At 36.5% G+C, this 21,238-nt stretch overlaps 2 protein-coding genes across 7 annotated transcripts; both read left to right on the top strand.

Moving 5' to 3' along the window:
- Positions 1–227: 227 nt before the first annotated feature.
- On the top strand, positions 228–19,442 carry LOC123685734 (nuclear factor 1 B-type). Of its 6 annotated transcripts, none has more exons than XM_045625576.1 (10): positions 229–534; positions 854–1,068; positions 7,103–7,261; positions 8,503–8,878; positions 10,838–10,903; positions 11,499–11,594; positions 11,650–11,799; positions 11,980–12,170; positions 13,709–14,047; positions 16,048–19,442. In XM_045625576.1, the coding sequence occupies exons 2-10, from the start codon at positions 988–990 to the stop codon at positions 16,411–16,413; spliced, it is 1,824 nt and encodes a 607-aa protein (XP_045481532.1). In that variant the 5' UTR covers positions 229–534; positions 854–987; the 3' UTR covers positions 16,414–19,442. The 6 variants fall into 6 exon arrangements, with proteins under 6 accessions (XP_045481534.1, XP_045481532.1, XP_045481535.1 ...); XM_045625579.1 differs by having other exon boundaries at positions 11,493–11,594; positions 13,709–14,051; positions 16,048–16,341; XM_045625575.1 differs by having other exon boundaries at positions 230–534; positions 7,106–7,261; positions 11,493–11,594.
- A 520-nt stretch (positions 19,443–19,962) lies between these two features.
- Positions 19,963–20,888, top strand: LOC123685784 (COMM domain-containing protein 4). Its single transcript, XM_045625664.1, has 5 exons — positions 19,963–20,084; positions 20,134–20,271; positions 20,326–20,365; positions 20,422–20,625; positions 20,675–20,888. Exons 1-5 carry the CDS (start codon positions 20,082–20,084, stop codon positions 20,863–20,865), a joined length of 576 nt encoding a protein of 191 aa, XP_045481620.1. The 5' UTR covers positions 19,963–20,081; the 3' UTR covers positions 20,866–20,888.
- Positions 20,889–21,238: the final 350 nt, after the last annotated feature.

The raw sequence follows: 21,238 nt of genomic DNA, 5'->3' as shown, positions 1-21,238 counted from the left end.
GACCGGGGACTTTTCAATTGGTCCGTTATTGGCATATTCTGTTTTACTAATTTTCTTCAGCAGAATCTAGCCATCAGATGGCAGACTATTGAAGCTGCACAATCGATCCGTCTGAAGTCGGCGAAATGCAGCCAATTAAATCAGCTCGGTTTTTGGCTAGAGCACCCGGTATATATCAGATTTTATCTGTTGGGACGCTCAGGCGTCGAGTATGTAGACGTCGAAAGGGGTCGCGTCGGCGCTTTGTTGGACGTCGAAGTAAAACCGGCAATTCGGCAGTCGCTGTAAGCACATGACATGGTTTGGCGTGAGGCATCGCGACGCTCGTCTGGTAGACCGTCGGTGTATAAATAATATCGTAGATTTCGAACAGACTACGTTATACAGGATCAATAGTGCGCTTGGGTGCAAGTTCGCCACGGGGGAAATAGTGCAAGTGGTGCAGTGCACGCTTTTCGGGGTGGTATGCTTGAAAACAAGAAGTTGATGCCACTAGAGAACATACTCTACACACGTAGTAGCGTTGACCAATTGGTATGTTGCTGTCAGTTTCATCTAGTGTCGAAATCAAATAAAACCCCCCCAACACTTATCAAGTCACAATTTGTCCATCGTTTATTTTTAACCAATTTAAAAAAAAAAAAATAGAAAATTCCGGTTGACACCAACCGAGATTGGTTCGACTGCGGGTTGCATCACGAACGCATGTTGAATTGTGACTTGGCACTTGACTAATCACTGCAACGAAATTGGATTCTGACCCTTCACCGTGAACTGGATGTCCTAAATTTCAAGTCGTCTTCTTCCAAGCCAGAGAAGATAATACCAATATTTTTTTTTTCCGTTTCCATAGGGGCATCTTTTGAGCTGAAGATCCTCTCTGTCCATCTCGCAATATTCCTTTGGCTCTTTTTTTCAAGAATGCCACCCCTGGTCAGGTGATGGACGGGATCCAGCCCAGCTCTAACCGGTGACGGGCAGCCAGGAATGTTCATCCCCGATACACTGCGCAGCTGCATGGTGGAACCCGATGTTTCGTCGTATCTGCAGACGCCGTCCTCGGGACAGGTGCCTAATGCTGCTACAACCCCTATCTCCCACACCCTCGCGCAACGTCTTTCGTGATATGTAATTAACATGATTAACATGAGTGTTATCTGTTCTGTAACTGTACTGTATCATGTTCTTGTATAATGCTGGGTGTCGTTTTGGAGTCCACCACTTATTCCATTTCTCATCTGCTCGCTACAATTCTTCCTCATCATTTTTTTTTATTTATTTATTTTTTTCATTTGGTGATCGACCGACTGAGAGTTCTTCTAAATTGCTACTTTTACTCCGATGAAGATACTCACTTCCTACATTTTTGCTGTTGTAGTTCCAAAAAAAAAACAAAAACTGGTTCCGAACCAATTCGGAACTAGTTTACATTGGAACGTTTAGATACCGAACACTTTTAATAACTGATCTGACAACAAAAAAACCTTCGAAGCGATTTTGATTTGAAGCTAATTTGAAAAGAAACGCTGAAATTGATTTCGATATCCTCTTTCCTGGTTCTCAAATCGTTCTAAACTTAACTAGAACTAATTACAAGATCGCTTTAATAGCAGTATCTATTCAATTCATTGACAATTCTTGTCAATGGTACAATAGGTACACTAACACACTCTTTCTCAGTATAGAGTAGTTATTTACACTTTATTTAGTTCCACTAGAAACTGGTTCGTAACTTGACGCAACTAGTCGTATGAACTAGTTCCATTGGCAAATTTCTTCGCATAATTTTTAATGTAATTTCAAACATTTTCAGTAACTTTTTCTTGGGTCGTTCGGAACCAATTCGAAACTGTTAGGATGTATTATTGGTAGGTTAGAATATTGTAGGCTTGCCAAGCGCAGTTCTGAATGTTTTTAGATTGAAAATGATCGTAATTAGATTTCAAATCATCTGAAATTCTATAAATCTGTTACTTGATTAAGTCATTACAAAGATGATTTCAATGAATCATCTTGTTCAAAGCAGTATTTCTCAAACACAACTTAAATATTAAATATATATCATTCCAGTAAAAAAAAAAACAGAAGGTAATTTTGTTTTGAGTGAAATCTAGTCGAGTACAAATATTTTCTGCTAGTTTTCTGAATTTGCAAAGGAAAAATTTTCAGTCGATCGGTTCTCCAATTTTTAATGCTCTCTGTTCTATTTTCTGCTCGTTGTCGATGTCTATTATATCTGTTGTTGTCTTTGCACAGACACCGTATATATTTTCACGAATTTCATTGCATTTTTTTACGTTTTTGAGCATCTCACCTCATAATTCCACATAAAAACAGTGCACAGCAGATCTGCATTGCAATATGCCCCTGATCATGATATAATGATATCATTACGCTATATAGCGAACATTTTATTTCTTAACTTACGATCACAATGCAGATCTGTCTGATTCTACGAAGGCAGCCAATTCAGTTCCGTTCTGAATAGCTTCCATAAAATGTAATAATACATTTTTACAGATATTGAAATAATAAAGAAGAAATCCTGAACAAGATTTTTGAAAGTTATCTCAGTTATTGAAGTTTTTGCAGACGGGTCACTATTGCTTGAGTATGACTTTTTAACAATATTACTAAAAACGTTTACTATAAATTTTCGTACGATTATCTAAAACATAATTATTGGATATTCATTTAATTCAACGAAAATGGAATATTGAAAGCTATTATACGCTGAGTAGGTATTGGCATTGTACCAAGTGTTTAGTTACGATTACAGAACACTACGAAATGTACCTAATTATTTATTTTTCCAGTGGAAGAACAGGTGATTCAGAAAAGAGAATAATGAAACTTGAAATTATGATCCTTAAATGATCATTAAAGGAAAAAACGAAATAATACAGAATATGACAATCGAATGATTGTTGGAAATACTGACTTTGGCCACATCGCATCGAGTTCTTCACTTATAGAGAAAAAATAATGTTGATCTAAAAACAATATCCTGAAATTTTCCTAATGGAATATTTGTTAACCTCACCACAAATCTTTTTGGGTGTTGCAATTTTTTTGATTGAATACTCGAGTCAATACTCAAAATCAATGAATCATTTCCAAGTACCTATACTCGATTAATCAAGAACTTGTGGTTCATAAAATTGGATTGGAATATTATGCGCACTTCTAGAATTTTCAAATCCTCTCAAATTATTCAGTGATATTCGTATAAATACTCCTGAAAAAATAGTAATAAAACCAGCAAAATGCATATAGCCAGCCAATATATAGTTTCACGCAACGTGTCGTAATCGGTGACGTCACTTGGAAGTATTAACAATCGAGTATCATGTACGAAAGCGTTTGTTTTCATTATTGATTCAACCGTCATTTTGTGAAGATCATTATGATGTTAGTAATAATAAATCCCAGTTTGATTCATAACGTTTCTACTATATCTAGTCATTTATTTGTATTTAATGTTGTTTTGTATTGACCTCTCTATAGGGAAAATTAATATGTTCAGACTTTCAAAACACTAATATTTTTTTGTAGAACTTTCCGAAATTCGCACCAAAACACAAAACGTGAACGGAATAAAAAGCTATGACACGTGTTTATTTCAAATTGACGTCATCGTAAGTTCACCCAATCGTTTCTAATCATGCGTTAATAGATTTACGAATTATTCGACTTTCTACATATTTATGGACAATATTTCGGATCAAATAGCCTATTCCAGCAGGGAATACTTCAACTGTATACATAAATCGAATTGCGACGTGTTATTCCTAAGAAAAAATTAAGTTGAATTGAATATTGTGTTGTGTCTACTCTTGATGCAATTCATTCTTAATCGAAAATCAAATGACAGTTATTGTAGTTCCATTTTTTAATTCTACAAATGACAATTGTTTCGCTACACGAAATTTTCTTCAGACTTTACATTTTTATTAACTGAGCTTTAGCTTTTCAATTCTGTGAATCACTATTGTTTCGCTACACAATAGTTTCTTCAGACTTTACATTTTTATTAACTGAGCTTCAGCTTTTCAAACCTATAAATCACTATTGTTTCGCTACACAATACTTTCTTCAGACTTTACATTTTCATTAAATGAGCTTTTTAATTCTGTAAATTTCAATTATTTCGCTACACAAAAGTTTCTCCAGGCTTTACATTTTCATTAAATGAGCTTTACAATTCTGTAAATTATAATTGTTTCGCTACACAATAGTTTCTTCAGGCTTCACATTTTTATTAATTGAGCTTTTCGATTCTGCGAATAACAATTGTTTCGCTACACAGTATGTTCTTTAGATTTAACAATCACGATAACGGATTATTACAGTTATTGAAAATGTAAATCAAAAAAAGCTACTGTGTAGCAGCCAAATCAATTGAAACTAATAGAATTGAAGAGTAGAAAAGTAATAACTGTCATTTTACTGAATGTTCAAGTTGAATCGTTTCTGCGATCTTTCCAACGATTTAACAATGGCGCAGTTAAAGATAGATTCGGGCAAGTTCTTAAGCTGGAACTATTTCGGAATTGAACGGAATAAAGGTATGGAGGCAAACCATCCTGCGGTATAAAAGCGAATTTCGTACGAGTTGATTCGTAATCGATTCGCCTATATCGGGTTGTGCATTGCAGGAACCGGTTTTTCAGTCGAAATGGTTTGCGTGGTCGAAGTGAGGATAGGAATGCGTTCAGAGTAGCTGGTGCTGCGGATTTTCTCATTTCCTAAAGCTCGCAGTAGCGACTATAAATATCCAGGATATAAATAGATGACATCGGATTTATCTGTTCGCACGCGCCTACTGTGACATCCGAAGACCATCTGGATGTCCGGGCTTTTCAATTTAAATTTTCGTCTAGGTACAACAGACTATAATAGGTAGATGTCTTGAATTCTATGTCAGAGATCCACCAAGCCAAATTTAACTCCTTAATGATGATGACTGGGGCCGCTTATGTAACAATTTCATCCTCAAAAAATAGCCGCAAACTGATCAATACGACATACACATTTTCGTGCAGCACAAATTTATAATCATTTGTATTTCCGGAAAGAACATAAATCGCGTATGTCTACAATTTCTACTCGAAAGTATGCAACAATATTTATCAAGATGGAATTCGCTATTTCATACTTGCAGAATAATTATTATGAGCAGCAATAATAGAGATTTGCGACTCCAAAATGATTATAACAAAAACGCTTATGTAACAATTTCATCCTTGGAAAACAGTCCCATCGAAACACACTCAAATCTCCTATATTTGACATCTGAAGGGTTTTCTAACAGGAATATTATGTGCAATTCTAGAAATTTCAAATCCTCTCAAATTATTCAGTGATATTCGTATAAATATTCCTGAGAAAATAGCAATTAAACTAGTAAAACGCATATAGCCAGCCAATATATAGTTTTACGCAACGTGTCGTAATCGATGACGTCACTTGGAGGTATTAACAATCGAGTATCATGTACGAAAGCGTTTGTTTTCATTATTGATTCAACCGTCATTTTGTGAAGATCATTATGATGTTAGTAATAATAAATCCCAGTTTGATTCATAACGTTTCTACTATATCTAGTCATTTATTTGTATTTAATGTTGTTTTGACCTCTCTATAGGGAAAATTAATATGTTCAGACTTTCAAAACACTAATATTTTTTTACCGAAATTCGCACCAAAACACAAAACGTGAATTAAATAAAAAGCTATGACACGTGTTTACTTCAAATTGACGTCATCGTAAGTTTGCTCAAACATTTCTTATCATGCGTCATACTCAAGCAATATTATAACCATGTTTGAAGATCATGTATAGGGTGTCCCAAATTCGAACCTCACTGAAAGTCTCTCGACTACTATTGGAGTAAGACGTTTAAGGATTTTTGGAATAGCTCGAATATATAGCGAAATATTTGAAACAGCCATTTTTCAGAAACGCCCTGTTACTCGAGAAATAATCAAGATATCTATGATCTGATCTCATCCGAAAAAAGAGATCGGGGGTCCTTGAACATTTTTCTCTAGGTCTTTCAGTTCTCGAGATGCTTTCAGTGGGCATCGATTTTGGGACACCCTGTACTGGAAATTATCACATCGAAGTTTCATGTCCATGTACCAAATTCTCTGGATTTTAAACCGCAAGGAACAAACAAATTTTTTACTGTAGATATAGATATATACTAAGCTTTCGATGGTGTTATTTGCTAATCGCCTTCTAGTATTGAGTTGAAATACATAAAAGGTTATAAAATATGAATGATACCCAGCCCAACTAACATGATCTAAATCTTATTCCCCCCATCCCTCAAAAGTTCTTTTCAATTATCTTATTTGGTGTTTGGAAAATTGTTCTGACTGAATTGCATGCTTTGTATGGAAAATTCTTGAATTTCATTTTTTCAGTTAGTTCAATATTTTTTTATGGAGAATCACCTTCATCTGTGGAATGTCATCTTGTTGTTCTTAATTTCTAGCATGATGTTGAAAGATTTGTTATCTGAATAAATGGAAAAAAATACAAATCAAATTGAACTGAAATTCAAAAATAAGTTGATGATTAGCATAACGAATATTCATGCAAAGTTTTATGCAGATTGTGCCATTGTAAGATTCAAAATTGGAAAAATTAATCAAGTTTTTATTATCCACGTGACAATTGAAACAAGCGCGCAGAAGCTCCCGACTACACATCATTGTTTTTTATATTTTTTTCGAAAGACTTTGAGTTTGAACCAATGAAAGATATTATCACTTCTTCTCAGAACGAACAATAGGATATTTCGAGAATGAATGTGATTCTCTGTAGATAGCGAATTTTGTTCAATTGGAGGAGTAATGTTATATTTCCAAACGATATAAACTTTAAAATCTAGGGAATAATGTGAATATAATCTATTAGTTGTATTCAATTGAAATATTCATACCTTCTCTTTCGTTTTGGAAACTTTTGCTTTCTCTATTGATTACTCTTGAAAAAGCTTGTGAAATTTGACATTACTCCACTGTCGATGTTTTGGTTTTCTGGATCTGTCTTACAGATGAATATGTTCATTAAATAGAGAATATTATCCAGCAGGACGAGTTCCATCCTTTCATCGAGGCATTGCTTCCCTTTGTCAAGTCATTTGCCTACACGTGGTTCAACCTTCAGGCAGCTAAAAGAAAATATTATAAAAAACATGAAAAACGAATGTCGATGGAAGAAGAACGACAGTGTAAGGAGGCACTTCAGGTAGATACTTTTTTGAAACGATAGAGGAAAAGCCTTAAACCCCAAATAAAAAACACATATACAGAACTTGACTGTATTTGAACTTTAGTACAGAGCCCTATATTTTTGAATGCGTTAGAATAGGAACTTATAAAAGTTTTCCAATAGGTATTATACAATTTGAAATGTAGATATTAATACAACTAAATATTACATAGTCTTGTTATTATGATCATTTTAAATTGTATCTTTCCTATTGGAGAACCTTATATTTTTCATACCATTAGAATTCGAATTTTAGATGGTCCTGTATATTGGCGAATCCATCATTTACTTAATTTGTCAGAATTGTGACCAAAACTGGTATTCGAGTTATATCCATCGTATTTTTGACAGCGTTATATAAATTTCAATACAGGGTGAACCTAAATTAGAGGTACAAACAAAAATGAAAGATTCCTCAGATCATTTTAAGTCTTTTCTCATAGTACCTTCCTTCAGAAAATATTCAACTTAAATTTGGCATAGATACTCCAATTTGAAGTTCTCATCATATACAAAATTTAGAATAATTCACTAGGAAGATCAAAATTATTATAAAGATCAAATTAATAAGCTGTGACGAATAAATTAATTTAAAGTTTTGGTGCTTATTTACCACATCTGTAGCGAAGATTAATAAATATTCATAAACTGATATAGTCATCGCAAAAAAGTAGGACTACAAGAGACATCCTTTATCTCGAAAACTAATCGTTTATAGGCCTTTTTTTCTTTCAATTATCCAAGGAATCTCTTATTTTTCTTTGTACCACCAATTTAGGAACACCCCCTATAGTTACTGATATTCGAATGCGTCATATTTTTATGTCAGAAGCTACTAAGTACTAATAATATTTAACGTCATTTGATTTTGGAAGTATGGTTCCGAATGTGACAGAATAGCCTGTAGATGTATGTATTTTAATTTTATAACAGTCAATCAGTGCGTCATTGGATTTTCATAATAGTTTATTTCTGACTGCGTGTCAGAATAGACATTCCATACTGAGCTAGATGAATGTCCGTGTAGTACTCAAACTTTTGGGAGCCAAATTTCTCTTATCTGATTATATTACTGAAAAACCAGGTTTCAAATTGAAATTTCAAATTACCTAATAGTCGGTAATATTTCTGAGGGCGATGTTGATCAGATTATAGTCGCTAGAAACGTCAGAGTTCAAGCGACTATTATTCTGACTTTTATCAATCGATTCTTGCAGAACGAGAAGGCCGAAGTTAAACAGAAATGGGCATCGAGGCTCTTGGGAAAACTTCGAAAGGATATTACACAGGAATGCAGAGAAGACTTCGTGCTCAGCATTACGGGAAAGAGGCCGGCAACCTGCGTTCTGAGCAATCCGGATCAGAAAGGGAAAATGCGACGGATCGATTGTCTCAGACAGGCAGATAAGGTCTGGCGATTGGATCTGGTGATGGTGATACTTTTCAAGGCGATACCTCTCGAGAGCACAGACGGAGAGAGGCTTGAAAAGAGTCCTGATTGTTCTCAGCCAGGATTATGTGTGAATCCATATCATATAAACGTCTCTGTACGGGAATTGGATCTCTACTTAGCGAATTTCATCAATTGTCATGGTAAAATATGATTCTTTATTATCCACTAACGATCATATTCATTTTTCGCTTGTAACTATGTATTTGGCACGAGCGATATATCGTAATAACTTGCTAACAACATTTTTTTCACGAACTGATATTTTAATCATTATTTGCTTATCCCAACTTACCACAGCAAAGATGCCTACTCAGGAACCGCGAACTGTGGACCTTGATCCATCGATTAGATCTGATGATGAAAATCTGAAAAAGGAATTAAAAATATACTAACTGACAGAAAAACTGCAACACCCAGAAGAAGCTGTTTAAATTTTTTTATCTTTCACCTAAAACTTTCAGTCAATCTATCAAAAACCGTTCTTTATACGAAAAGGAGTACCTACGTAGATTAAAAAATCGATACAGCTTTTTCTAAGCCTGTCAACTCCAACTGTTGGGGGAATTCTCAATAAAAAGATACAAATATATTTATGTACTTATGATATTCTTGATCTTAGAGGGACAATCGTCATTTTTTCAAGTATATCAAAGAGTAAATGATAGAAATTTGGGGAAAAAACGAAACGGAGGGTTTCCAATTTTTTTTTTATAAATTTGTTAATAATTTATTTGTCCACCGCGATTATCTATACACTCCCCAACTCGTCTCGGCATTAATGCAATAAGATGGTTTATTTCTTCTTGAGGGATACTATCCCAAGCTACCTGTACTTTAATGTCTCAGAGCCGCCAAAGTCCGTGGGGGCTGGGGTAAATTTCCAAGCCTTCTACCCATGATGTCCCAAACATGCTCTATGAGCGAAAGATCGGGAGAACTGGGCGGCCATGGCAAAAGATTCACATGGGTCGCTTCGAAAAATTTCAAACTAACTCTGGCAACATGAAGTCGGGCATTATCTTGCTGAAATATTGGATTCTCGAGCCCGTTAAGGTTAGGGAGAACATATGGCTGAACTATTTCTTGAAGGTAACGCAGCGCTGTCATGTTACCTCGAATAAATACTTAAGGTGAACTACTTGCAATGTGCAATAGCACCTCATACCAATAACGCCTACTGTCCGGTGTACATGACGCTCAACATCAAACTGAGGTTCACGTCTTTCTCCCCGACGTCGTCTAACCCTTCTTCGGCCATCATGTACACCCAAGGAGAATCGAGATTCTTCAGGAAAGACGACTTGATGCCATTCCACATTTCAATGTTGACGTTTTCTACACCACTGTAATCGTTGCCGGCGATGCTCAACCGTCAGGGTTAACACAAGATGGGGTCGATAATGCTGGAGTCCAGAAGACCTTATCCGGCGGTATACCTTTACGACAGTTACAGGATGGTCTTGTTCTCCTAACCACTCATCAGCCAAAGATCGAGTTGTAGCAAATCGGTTTCTGAAGGTCATAAATCTTAGACGTAGTTCTTGAAACTTCGTTTGAGCCCCTTCGACGTCTGGTGCTTACTCCTCTTTGATTTTGGGCATTATCAAACCATGCTTGACAACATCTCATAACAGTAGTTGGATTTCTGTTCGTAAGGTTAACGATTTCTCGAAATGACAACCCCGCCTCCCGTACACCAATAATTCTACCTCTTTCAAATTCACTTAGCTGGCGATAAATTCCGCGTACACGTGCTCTAGGCATTTTAACAACAACTAAACATCGACTTTGGATCTCCTCGAACAGCTGGTTTGTTGTAAAATTTAAAAAACTTGCAAAAACGACTACAAAAATTGTTTACATGAAAAAACCTTCACGATTTTTTTCTCCAAATTCAGTCATTTACTCCTTGCTATACACTGAGCTATGTGACGATCTGCAAATCGACAGTTCTGATCGACAGGTCGCGTGTTCGTGAGAAGGCATACTCATTGTAGATCGATGATTTCAAAATACATCAACAATTTCATTCAATTATTCTTGAAATATCATTTGAGTCTTTACATCGAATGAATACTATACAACACTATTTTTTTCAGAATTATTAATTAGAGATGGACTGTTTTTCTCTAACAATAAGAAGGACGATGATCGGAAAAACAAAGGTCAGTTGAATTCCTTGAATTTGAAGAAAAAATCAAATCTGAAATGAATACTAATCAGTCCAAAAGTTAGGTGTAAACTTCTTTCAACTTTATGTAACCATATTATGGTCAAAGGATCATTTTATACGTTTAGAAAACAGAATTTTCATTAGGATTGATTAGATTTGATAGAGACATAGTTTCCTCTTCTATTTGAAAACGTTGTATTTGAAAATCATAAAAAAGATTTTATAATTGTTCCTTTCCTCCTTGTATTATGGTAGAATAGTTTCTGTTTTGAAGTACAATTCAAGTTGGACATTAATCAGATGAACGATTACTTATTTTTAAATTTTTTGAAATGTCTATCCAATGGTGACAATTGGTTTCTTTTACTCATCGCTATGAAGTTTTTCACGTAACTCTTGGACTAAACGTGTGGAGAACTTATGTTAATGTTAGTTTTTCGTTGACTGATATTCAAAGGCTGAAAAGTTTGGGCCAAATCATTTACATATCATCCTAGTCATGTACGGCAGATGGCAATAATTTCTTCTTTTCCCAACGAACGTTATTTTGCGATCCAATAACTGAGTGAAATTCTTTCCAGTTGCAGGATACACCCACAATCCTTACAACGGTGTTATAGTTAATGAAATAATAATAGCAACTGGAGTGTTTTCGTCAGAGGAACTGTGGAAATTATCAAAATGTAAATAAACTTATTTCATTTTCCCGTTTGAAATTTTCATTGTTGTTAATTTTAGCGTCGATTCTCCACGAATTGTCCGACCCTCAGCCCAACGTCAACAGTGTTAAATTAGAGCACCCTTCTTATTACTCCAACAACTACAATGAAGGTCCTGTAGTGGACAGATCAACATCGGTTGATGCTATGGTCGTCTCTGCTGCCTATTGTAAGTGAATAATTATTTTTTATTCGCAGTTTTACCAATTTTCAAATTTTCCATTATTTCTTAAGGCTCCCACACACGATTGGATGCGATGAGAGATGCATCGGTCTATGGGAACCTTTATCCTTAATTACTTCATTGTGATTTTTTCGGTTTTATTGTAATCGTTGTTTTTCCTTTCAGCCATGTCCCAAAATACCACGTTAGTGTCTTCCAGTTCTCAAGCGAGTCCAAGTCATTTATTTTATCAGCACAGTCCGGATTCGCATCAGCACCACCAAAATCAGGTTAAATATCAGGAAAATGGCCACGATACACTCACCGACTTCGTGACTTACGTTTGCCAAGAAACGGAGAACGATCAGAACAGCCAGGTAAAAAAAAATTCAAACCATAATCTATGATCTATACTTTCTGTTATCTAATTAGTTCGAAAAAAGAGATCGGGGGTCCCCGTAGATTTTTTCACTGTGTCTATAGTTCCTGACATGCTCTCGGTAAGCATCGAATTTGGGACACCCTGTACAATGTCTTTCATTGTACAATGATACAATAACAATAAGTAAAGGCCAACGTATCTTTTACCTTTACTCTGTATGAAATTTCATTGCATATAACTTTTGTTATAACGGTCGCCCCTCTCAATATAATATTCTGTGTATCTCAAAAACTGGTCATTGCAAAGCCAATACTATTTGACATTATCATATTGTATTCAAACTGAGAGTAATTTATCCACAAGATAATCTTGTGGCATTACATTTTAAATATGAGTTCTGGCATATGACTGCCACGGCTGGCTCGGACGTAGTCCAATCTGGACGTCCAATTTTCGATGACTTTTTCCAACATTTGTGGCCGTATATCGGCAATAACACGACGAATGTTGTCTTCCAAATGGTCAAGGGTTTGTGGCTTATCCGCATAGACCAATGACTTTACAAAGCCCCACAGAAAGTAGTCTAGCGGTGTTAAATCACAAGATCTTGGAGGCCAATTCACAGGTCCAAAACGTGAAATTAGGCGGTCACCAAACGTGTCTTTCAATAAATCGATTGTGGCACGAGCTGTGTGACATGTTGCGCCGTCTTGTTGGAACCACAGCTCCTGGACATCATGGTTGTTCAATTCAGAAATGAAAAAGTTAGTAATCATGGCTCTATACCGATCACCATTGACTGTAACGTTCTGGCCATCATCGTTTTTGAAGAAGTACGGACCAATGATTCCACCAGCCCATAAAGCGCACCAAACAGTCAGTTTTCTGGATGTAACGGTGTTTCGACATACACTTGAGGATTAGCTTCACTCCAATTGCGGCAGTTTTGTTTGTTGACGTAACCATTCAACCAGAAGTGCGCTTCATCGCTAAACAAAATAAAATGGACGTAGTGCGCGATACGTATTCCGCACAGAACCATTATTTTCGAAATAAAATTGCACTATTTACAAGCGTTAGTCAGGCGTGAGTCTATTCATGATGAATTGCCAAACTAAACTGAGAATAAATCACTTGACAGCTGTTAAATCGGTCGCCATCTTGAACAGTAATGCCAACTCAAAGTTATATACCTCCAAAAAAACACCCGTTATTTAAATTTTTGATAGTCAAATTTTAATTGCTAAATATCCTCCAATTTCTGGAAGTCTTTTCAGATTAGAAAAATTTCAAATCGCATCTACCCGAAAATGCTTCACTACGAAAGAATAATTCATACGTCTGAGAGCGAATGCTTCTGACTGGTTTTTCCGCAAGTTTGCGCGACTCGAAAGAACGTCAATTCAACCTTCCGACAATCGTTATCGTTATGCGGAAAGCCATTCAGCCACCGTTATCTCGAAAGTCATCCCCCTTTTCTCAGTATTGATTTTCCATCCGGCACCCCTCGTAACTCACGCCACTGTTTTGCAGATGCAGACGAACCTGTCGAGGAGCCCAAAGCCGCAGTACTTCCCTTCCACCATGTTGCCGCCGCCGCCGCTGCCCCCGATGGCGAGGCCGGTCGCCCTCATTCGATCCACAGTCGACGCGACCATGAGCGGTACAAATTCACCACCCGCCAGCATCACGCCACCCTGTAGCGAGACGTCGGCGGCGGACGACGTCCCCGACATCAGCTCCTCTCCGCCACTGAGTCCCGGAAGGCACGACAGGAGAAAGTCGCCGACGCAGAGGAACTCAGTGCCGCCGACGAGTCCCTATTCTCCGAACAGGGACTACTTCAACCATTTCCACGGCCAACCGGGACATGTTGGTAGTATGCAGGGATAAAAGTTTGGAAGGAGTTTTCAATGTCTCGTGTAAAATACATATATTTAGGGTTGAAACAGTGAAACGGTCATTTTAGGCGTCTACATTTGTGGGGCGGGAATTCGGCCTAGTTTGCTGGCCGCTTTTTCATGTTTAATCTTTGATTCTTGAAAACGACAAAAGGTTGTTTCGCTCCGCTGCGTTTGTCAACATTTCCTGCAATAAAAATCTCCAAATCGTCTCTACTTAACCGCCTGTACAATAAATACTTCAACCAATATAAACAGAACTGACAAAGACACCTGACACCCAGAAGGAGCTGTTGAAATTTTGATTTTTTTTTGCTAAAACATAGATAGTATAACAAGGAGTAAATGATTGAAATTTGGAGAAAAAAACGAAGGGTTTACAAGTTTTTTTTAAATAAATTTGTTAATAATGTGTTTGTCCACCACGATTACCTATACACTCCCCAACACGTCTCGGCATTGATACAATAAGATGGTCTATTTCTTCTTGAGGGATACTATCCCAAGCTACCTGTACTTCATGTCTCAGAGCCGCGAAAGTCCGTGGGGGCTGAGGTAAATTTCCAAGCCTTCTACCCATGATGTCCCAAACATGCTCTATTGGCGAGAGATCAGGAGATCTGTGCGGCCATAACAAAAGGATATATTCATATGGGTCGTTTCGAAAAAGTTCAAAGCAACTCTGGCAACATGAGGTCGGCCATTATCTCGGGCTGAAATATTGGATTCTCAAATCGGTAAAGGTAGGGGAGAACATATGGCTCCACTATTTATTGATGGTAATGCAGAGCTGTCATTTTACGCCGAATAAAGACTAAAGATAACCTACTTGCATGTGCAATAGCACCCCATACCATAACGCCTACTGTTCGGTGTAGATGACGCTCAACATCAAACTGAGGTTCACGTCTTTCTCCCCGACGTTGTCTAACCCTTCTTCGGCCATCATTGCACCAAGGAGAATCGAGATCAATCAGAAAAGATGACCTGATGCCATTCCACATTCCAATGTGAAGTTTTCTGCACCACTGTAATCGTTGCTGGCGATGCTCAAGCGTCAGAGGTAACACAAGATGTGGTCGATAATGCTGCAGTCCAAAATACCTTATCTGACTTTAAATTGTTTGGAGAGTTACAGGATGGTCTTGTTCTCCTACCCACTCATCAGCCAAAGATTGAATTGTGGTGAATTGGTCTCTAATGTCCATAAGTGGTAGACGTCGATATTGAACCGGGGCAATTTGGGATTGAAGGAATCGAAAAAGCCGATGAACTCGCGAACAGGGCATCAAGGTAGATACCTGTTGGTCATGTGCCCTTCTGTACGCTTGGAAAAGTAATATAAGGCAGCGGTCCAACAGTGGGAATGGGACAATAAGAAAACCCTCTGGAGGAGAAATTTGTGGTGCTCTCACCAACCTATACCAGGAAGCTCTTGAAGCAACCACGAGCTGAACTTCTGGTTATGATGGGACTGCTGACAGGAAACTATCGTTGCAAATATCTTTTGCACCGCATGGGTAAGTCAGCAGATGAGATTGATCTACAATCTATGTGGAAAGGAGGTAGAAACAGATGAACTCATAGTATGCATATGTCTGGGGCTGACTGGCCTAAGAAAGTCAGTTCTGGATACTCACGAAGTAATAGCCAAGGTTCTTAAGGATGTCGCCGGTTTCGTTAACAGTATCGACGGTCTCCCTGGGTTTGTATGAATAGTTAGTGTTTATAACACAAGATCAGAGTCGCAAGGTCCCCAATTCAATGAAAGAATAATAATAATGATCTTAAGGATCCACAATGCTTGGCGCCAAAACTGCAACTTCGCTAGATACCACTAACCGAAAATTTCGAAGGTTCATACAAGTCATCGCAACAGAACAATCTCCTACCATACTTTTCTCCCTGGTAGCTGTAGCTTTCAAAAATAACCAACAGAACAATAAATACTAAACATACGATATATTTCAGATTTTCAGTTACCCCAATATGGGAGGAATGACTGGTGTTATCAGTCCTACCAACCTCAGTATGTACAGTCCGACAGTACCCTGTTCGAGAAGTACTCCTCGTACGAGCATACCACGATGGAACACCCCACTATTTACCCTTGATCAAGAGGACTTCAACATGATCGCTCATCAAGCTAACACAGAACCAAACGCCATAATACTGATGGAAGACGGTACAACGGCTACCAGCACGTCTGAACATGCTAGTCAGTGTTGCACAAGTGCGAATCTGTTAAGTGATGCGGATAGGTTTTTCCAGGCCAGTGATTTAGAGACCTCGACATCCAGAGAGAATGATCAGTTATCGACACCGACGTCACCTTAGTAATGTATTCACAACGATCAATTAACTGCCTTAAGCGGCTTTATTGCCAATTTGAGTGTGATTATTAAGTTGGATTTTGATATTTTTTAGCGCGTTTTCGTGCGTATGGGGGCTGCTCAAATAGTTTAGTTGAGAGAGGGGGGAGGGGAGGTAAGGATAGAAAACCCCTATCGTTGTTTTTGATCATGATTCGGAAGATAACTGCTTGAAAACTTAGGATCTAGCAGCGCCACACTCGACGCAAAACTGTGCACTTCTAGATCCTAAATTCAACTCCAATCGACACAAATCTCCATGAGACAATAACAAACAGGATTTATCAAAAAGCGACCATCACCTAGAAGTTTCTTACGAATCATCATCAAAATACAAACGTTAAAAATTTCAAATGTTTCGTTCTCATCCAGGAATCTCCTAAAGAATCTATATGTGAATAAAAGTGAAACTATTTAGGGACCAAATTGCAATGTTGTAAATTGAATGAAAAATTCCTACTTGATAACATCTACGAACTTTGAAATGTACTTCTCTGAATATTCTAAATTATTGTCGAACTGTCGTTTTAACTCAGACGATCGAACACTCAACTCATGAATTTCATTACACACATTCAGTTCAAACAATTTTAAAAATGCCACTAAATATAGGTGTTTGAATAGGAATCATACAATTTTAAATTGATATAATGGCAACACTGTGTATTATTTCTTTGACATTTCTTATGTCATTTGTGTTCACTAGGTTATGTCATTTGATCATGGAAATATTGAAGCTTCAACATTGTTTAGAAATTGTTTTATCAAGATCAATGCTCATTTGTGAATACTGAGACAAATTTGAGAAGTATATATGGACGATATTATACAGGTAATCGACTCGTATTGTTGACAAATTTGAAAATGATTTTTTTTTATACGACACAAGAACACCAGTACCTAACAAGCCCTGAGCTGTATTTGGTACCACTTTCAAAAATGTCTACAATACCACGAATGGTGAGTCGATTAATTAAATAATGTCCTTCATGCATTGGATAACTGTTTAAATAACCTAACCTAACCTACTAAACACAAATGACATATGAAATGTCAAATAATGATACACAGTGTTGCCAATATAACCATTTCAAATATTATTCCTCTTAGAAAACCCTTATCACATAATAACAAAAAAAAAAAAACGGTTTTGGTTTAAAGTTTCGACACCTTTGGACCTTTCCAAAATTCTTTCGAACGCGCACAATCAGTCAGAAGTGATGCGATTCCTGTTTGAAGCGAACGAAACAAATTAGATTTAAAAAAAAAATTATGTAATTATGCAGAATAGATGAACAACTGATCCGAGATAAGACAGTCCTAAGACGGATTGAATTGAAAATAGACACAGTTTCAGTTGAATCCGTCTCTAAGGCCACCATAGGAGCCTTTGAGCTGTCGTGAACTCGGTGAAGTGCAATAATTTTTCTGATTCCGTTCCTATGTTGGGTAGTATATCCAGCGGTGCTTGTCTTCCATAATTATGGCTTGTTTTTTCAAGAACAAGCAGTGAGCTGGGTTTGTGCCTTAGTATTACAATAATATTGACCCTGTTAACAGTTATAACATTAACATGTTGTAATCAAGCTTGTTTAATAAGATAGAAAGGCTCAATCGATTAATATAGTGTACCTACATCTGAGTAAAATTGATGCAATTCTTACCACCACTAATGTGGTATCAAAGAGGACTTCGTTTCACTATCATTGGTCTGCAAATAATGTAGTAATTTTTTTTTAAAACGCTCCTTTTTGTTGTTACCTTCTACGTATATCTTCAGAGCAAGTTAGTCGTGGATATTGAATCTGAGTACTCTCATAAGAACTGCATTGATATTTATTGAAAAAAAATCCACTGTTGAATACAGATAAAGGCTGTTACTTCACATAAACTGATTGATTGACTGTTATCGAGATAATCCAATTTTTTGACTGGTAACATTTGAATCCTATGAATATGTAACTCCTTCATATTAAGCACTTATCTTTCACCTAAAACTTTCAGTCAATCTATCAAAAACCGTTCTTTATACGAAAAGGAGTACCTACGTAGATTAAAAAATCGATACAGCTTTTTCTAAGCCTGTCAACTCCAACTGTTGGGGGAATTCTCAATAAAAAGATACAAATATATTTATGTACTTATGATATTCTTGATCTTAGAGGGACAATCGTCATTTTTTCAAGTATGTAAAAATCAATCTCTAATCAAACATAGGTTTTGCTTGGAAATCTGATGAATTGTATTTAAATGTGGGTTCTTTTTCATCAGAACCTACATTCAATTCAAGTTGCCCTCCAATTATCATTAAAAAAATGTCGAACGAATTCTACTGTGATTGTTAGGTCAAAAGCCTTCTGTATAGGTCAGGTCATGATATTTGTCAGGTCATGCTTCTCTATTATTTCAAAATTTGACAGGTAGTCAGGTGTAGTTTTTTACTATGCCTTTTCGAGCTTGTTTTTTAGTGTTGTGTATGGTATTATCCGCGAATATTCTGAGTAAGGCACAATTTTCCATATGATCTCATGAAATATTGTGAATACTGAAACGATTTTGGCGGATATTAGGTATATTTTGTTTGTTCAGATTCTTTATATTGTATTCTAGCAATACGTTGGCTCTTGATTTAAGCCAGAAGAGTCGTTGTTATATGGTTGAAATTATGTTTTCAATGTTTGTGTTCGTTGATTATGATATTTTATTGAGAAAATGTGGTATTCAGAATCGGATTATTTGATGAGAGGAAATTTATTATTATTATTATATACCTATCCTATATATTATTATTCTCATTATAAATAAAACTGTAAATAAAACGACACCTTTGTTACTTATGCGTATACTTTTAGAATCGGGTGATATTTAACCAGTGCCATTGATATTGTTGATTACCTACATTGTTAGACGTATAAACGTCAGTAGAGGTTAAAATTAGTAAGCTTAACCAAAAATGTATGAGTTTAAGATTAAATCAGAGGGTTTATTTAATAACCTGCCTTTTACTTAACTATTACCCTACAATTTTGAAGCGATATTGATTTTACTAAGCGAAATTTTTACTACTAGAGTTAGTTACAACCTAAAATAGACATGGGCGCCCGCAGGGGGGGCCATGGCCCCCCCTGAGATTTTGATTGCCTCATTTTTCAGCAGAACACCCCCAATATTACTTTCTCAATCCAAAGGGCATGGAAAAAAAGGAAGTAATGGATTCTCAACAATTTTCCGGTTTTCAATGACAATCATGGACGCCTTATCATTTTTCAATAATTTTCATTTTGCCCCCCCTGAGAAAAATTTCTGCGGGCGCCCATGAAAATAGAAAGAACATTTTTTTAAGTCAAGGAATAAAGGTCATCCGCTAAGACTTCACGTGTATGGAAACCTTTACACCAGCCAGATAAAATTTGTATTTTACACTCTTAGATGGCGCAACTCACAAGATTCAATTACAGTCACCTTTAAATGTTGGCAACAAATTTAGGAAACCTGTAATTTGTTGTCAACCTCAAAAACGTCCACATAACCTACAAAAAATCTGTCAAATACAGTTAAAATTATTGCAGGGGAGTTACTATTGAAATGTTTGTAACGAAATAGACCAAGTCTTCTATAACTATTAACTATATAATGGTATGAATCATCCCACATAATGCATCTTCATCAATAAATCTTCTTTCAGAAATTCCGATTTTGTGGCAATTCAGACTGCCCTGACTGGGTGTTGGCTATAATAATCAATTTATCGAAGTTGTCTTCAGTTAAATTGAAACTGTTAACACAAATCGTAGCTGAGGGAATGATAGAGCCACCCCTTGAGGTAGAATAGAAATGTTTGCTTGTCAGCAAATACAATAACATTGTTTGATTTCAGATCGACAAAGCCGTCAAGTTATTTTCAGAATCAAAATTAGGTACCTAATTCAAAAATTACTTTTTGAACACCACGTCTTATCTCTATTTATTTCAGAAAGTGATTTAGAATTGAAAGCATGTATAGCTTGCCTACAGTTCATTATATCTTCCACCTGTAAGTTTCAGTGCGAGACAAGTGCTTTGCTCAGCGAATTACAACAATTGGGACTACCTCGTGAACATAGCTCTGCAATAAAGAAAGTTATAGATGACAAGCAGGACTCTATAACGAAGAAATTAAAGGCATCGGGATTGAAAGGTAGTCTTTTTTTATCTGGAATTTCTTCTATCACATTCTTCTTTTGCAGTTAACGCTTTGCAGTCCTTTAAAGCAAAAGTTGATAAAGAAAGGAATTGTGCCATTTTAGATATACAAGTAAATGACCAAACACAACAGTGTGCTCTTACAGAGCATACTGTTAGAGTGCTCTTGGAGAATCTGAAGGAAGTAAGGCCACAGATGGAAGAATTAAATAGACACAATCAGAAAATTTTATAATACGAATAAAGTTTGAAATGATTTGTTGAATTTTTATTTGGCTTTGAGGCCCAAATATCAATACCCAAAGTGTAAAGTTAAACTCTGAGTAGTATTTTATAGTTTTCTGAAACAGACTCATGACTAAAGTTCATGAGTTTTTCAGGAAACTATAAGCTGCTTTTGTAGTCCTAACACACTTAAGAAGTGAACCGTTGGATGGCGCTGGCATTCAATATATTGCTCATTTTGTACAAAATTTTTTTGAGACACTCGATATCATTGCACTCAACAATATAATCGTATTTTAATTAATTAAACTGAAGCACATCAAGCGTTTCATTATAGAGCGCCAGTCAATTAACAATTCTAATTAATTGAATTGAAAAATAGG

The sequence above is a fragment of the Harmonia axyridis genome, chromosome X (genome assembly GCF_914767665.1).
Source record: "Harmonia axyridis chromosome X, icHarAxyr1.1, whole genome shotgun sequence".
NCBI lineage: Eukaryota > Metazoa > Arthropoda > Insecta > Coleoptera > Coccinellidae > Harmonia > Harmonia axyridis.
This window is presented reverse-complemented; position numbering and strand designations above follow the sequence as displayed.